Source organism: Poecilia formosa, unplaced genomic scaffold (assembly GCF_000485575.1).
Source record: "Poecilia formosa unplaced genomic scaffold, Poecilia_formosa-5.1.2 Scaffold852, whole genome shotgun sequence".
Lineage (NCBI taxonomy): Eukaryota > Metazoa > Chordata > Actinopteri > Cyprinodontiformes > Poeciliidae > Poecilia > Poecilia formosa.
In genome coordinates this window covers 66045-69405 of record NW_006800791.1, presented here as the reverse complement: position 1 = coordinate 69405, position 3361 = coordinate 66045, and the positions used below count along the sequence as shown (strand labels likewise).

Sequence of the window (3361 nt, the reverse complement as noted above, 5' to 3'; positions counted from 1 at the left end):
AATGTTACTTATTTTGTCAACATGTAGTTTTCTTTTAAAACCTAATTAATTACAAACCCTAAAATTAACTTGACTAAAAATTTTAGCATAGTCTCTAACAGTTTCTGTTTAAAAGGTTCCAAGCATGAGGTAACTATACAAAGATGAAGTTTGTGGTGGCTCTGGAAAACTTGTTTCCAGGACAACATTATCTAAATTCAACTTTAGGATGAATCAGAGTTGGAGGGTAGTGGCACTCAAGGACTGGATTATTAAACAAACATAGAAAATGGAAAGGTTTCTGAAAAATTATGACATTCCACAACCATGAACACTCACAAAACACGAAAAAGGTCAACAGAATTTAAGAGTGATGTACTTTTTGTTCAAAGTCACTGTAATTTGGCAAGTCTCTTTCCTATCTTCCAAAACTAGCACATTAAATTTTAATCTGTACAGGCAACTGACTTACTGTGCACGAAAAGTTTGTTCAAACTCTGGAGGACCGGAGACTACAGGAGGGAGGATCTTGTGAGCCATTCTAGACCATCCAACTCTGCGGGCCAGGTACCCTGAGTGAACACAGTAATGGTAGGAAACAACCTTTTGTTAATAATTCAAAGAAAGCAGAACATTTGCATTTAGAGCATCTCACGGTTACATATTTTGTGAAATTTTACTTTTAAAATGTTAGAATCCTGCAAATCATGTCAAAATATACAGATAGTAAGGAACCTCTTGTCCCTAATTATTGGCTGTGGTGGTACCATAATCATTATATGGGCATCAGACATGCTAGTAAACAATGATTGCAGAGCGTATCCAGTATGGAGTCTAGTAATCACCTCTCCGTCCTATTGTTCGGCGTTCAGTTTCAGTTAATGGCATCCAGTCGGCTGAACGACCTCCATTTTTTTCCAATTTGAACCATTCCAGCCCATGTGGTCGTTGGTGGTCCAGTAATAGCTTTACAGCATTTAAATTGTCTTTAGTTTCTTCTGTTTAGTTTCTTCTTCAATGGCGGTTGGCTGGCAACATTTTGGTGCATTACTGCCACTTCTAATATCATTGGCAAAACTTAAACCCTGTGATTTAGGTTCCAAAAACAGGCAATGGTACCACGTAACTGTTGGTAGTGAAAAATCTTTAAACTAAGTTGAAACGAGTGGACAAGAGCCATAAGAAGTAAATGCAGGGATGAAAAGATCATCATGAAATAATCAGCTAATTATACAGTCAGTCAATGATGCTTTTTGAATGAATCACCGTTTTAGAAAGCAATGACCTGTAAAATAATCAGAGGAAATCAGATTTTTTTAAATTTTTATTATTATTTTTATTTTATTTATTTATTTATTTATTTATTTTTTTTTTTTGCGTGGTCCTCATACTACTACAACTGCATTCAGACTGTGTGTGAACACAGGGGCGGATCTACTGGGGTGGCATGGGGTGGCAGTTGCCACCTCAAACGAGAGCCTTGCCACCCCTGTTGCCACCCCAGCTAGCGACAATGAATTCAATAAATAGTTATGGCAAATCGGACATTAAGCGCATAACATCCAACAACATCGAATGCAACACAATGTAACCTGACACCTACTGCTAAGTAGCGGGAAGTGTGAGAGGAGGACAGAGCGCCAGCAGCATTGATGGATATATATGTTACTAGACTGGACATTACGTGATTTATCGTACGTCACACATGCGCCATTGCTGTCCATTGAGTCAGGAATATCTGTGGTCAGGAAAATACTACAATCACGCAAAGAATCAGAACAACGGGAGCAAAGTTTAGCAGTTAATTCAACCATAGATAATGGTAATAAGGGCTTCAGATTTCACAGGTGAAGAAAACGTTTTAATTTAAAGAAAATATTGAACAAGTGAGCAGTGGGTCAGTTATACTAGCCTAACTGCTGCTGGCCTGGTATTGACATCGATAACCTTAGCATGTGCTGCGCAGTTCGGTGTGTTTTGGTTCTATTAGCACTAAACAACCCGCCCACCAAGTCATCAGTAGAGCAGCTGTTTAAATCAGTTAATCAACCACCACGGTAGTGAGGCGAATACTTAATCACAATATAGACACTTGATGTTCTGTTTTAGTGTTTTTGCTACTTTTTTGTGTGGGAAATGTTTTCTTTTTGGTGTCGATTCCCCTGATCGGTGATCTCTGCTCTATCTGCTCGTTGAGCTGTTGTCTGTCGGTTGCCATGGCAACGGGTCGTGTGTAATACCGACAGAGTGAAAAAAGGCGGAATAGAAGTTGTTGGAGCTATTTTTTTCTTTATTTCTTTATCCATTTGAATTTTGTTACAAAAAATAGAAATTTAAGAATAAAGTATTATTTATAGAGTTTATTTGTAGGTTGATAATTGTTGATTTTATTTATTTTTTGTTTTATTATTTTTCTTATTTATTTTCTAAATTTAGACACGAAGTAATGTGGGTCAGTCCACTTTCTATAAGTGCAGGGGCCTGGTGAAGGACCAGCAGGCATTTGGGTTTGGGGCCGATGGTTTTTACCAGAGCAAGAGTGGTAGCATGAAAACAAATGAAAGTTTGATCTCTGTAATTGTTTGGTTAAAGAGGAAAATAAATCACCAAGAACAATCAATAAGTTTGGAAATTAAACCTTCTTTTGCCTGTGTCGAGAAACATGACCCCAGTGCCTTAGTAGTGGCTTGGTGGAACTTTTATTGGATGTTTGGCTTGGCAAACAATCAGAAGTGGTTCTGTCTAGTTCGGTTCTTCACCTGTTTATCAGCTTTATTGTACCTTTATTGCGGCGCGCTGCAGCCGCTGCAATTCCTAAAAACAAGCGACAAAAACTGAGCTAATCCCCTGTGTTCACAAAATGTGGTGATATTTATAACAGTCATCAAACTACGGCTCCTACAGCATATTTAAAATAAAACGATTGACCAATATAAATAGAAATTCGCCCCTTCTTGCATCTTGACAGAACTAACAGAAACTAAACTGTTTATAGATTTGTATCATGGAAAATTTATCAAATATTAGTTTTCTAATCTTTATTTTAAGTCGTATTTAATACATACATCTAATAACAAATGATGGCGCTACTAATAATTTCGTGACAGATTTCTCCTTGTCCTTGTAATGACTTTCTTAGTATCTTTTTTTGTTTGTTTGTTTCCTCATCTAACTAAGAGGTATTTCTTGTTTTGCGGCCGATGCTTTTATTTCGAAAGGGCTTTAAAGGGCAAGGTTGCTGAGTGACTGACAACACTGCAGACAATAACTGACAATTAACTGCTTGGACATCGTGCAGAGAGAGAGCACACGGGTCGCAGTAAAAAGGAGATAATTCAGGAGTAGTCAAGACTCGCGGTTCTCAACGTGGGCGGTACCGCCC

General features: G+C 37.8%; 1 protein-coding gene across 1 annotated transcript in view; it reads right to left on the bottom strand.

The window, feature by feature from the left end:
- Positions 1-3361, bottom strand: part of mgst2 (microsomal glutathione S-transferase 2) — a 14764-nt gene that overhangs the window by 6988 nt on the left and 4415 nt on the right. Inside the window, exon 2 of the mRNA XM_007543581.2 lies at positions 452-551. Coding sequence (XP_007543643.1) covers positions 452-551 — 100 coding nt within the window. The remainder of the gene's footprint in view (positions 1-451; positions 552-3361) is intronic.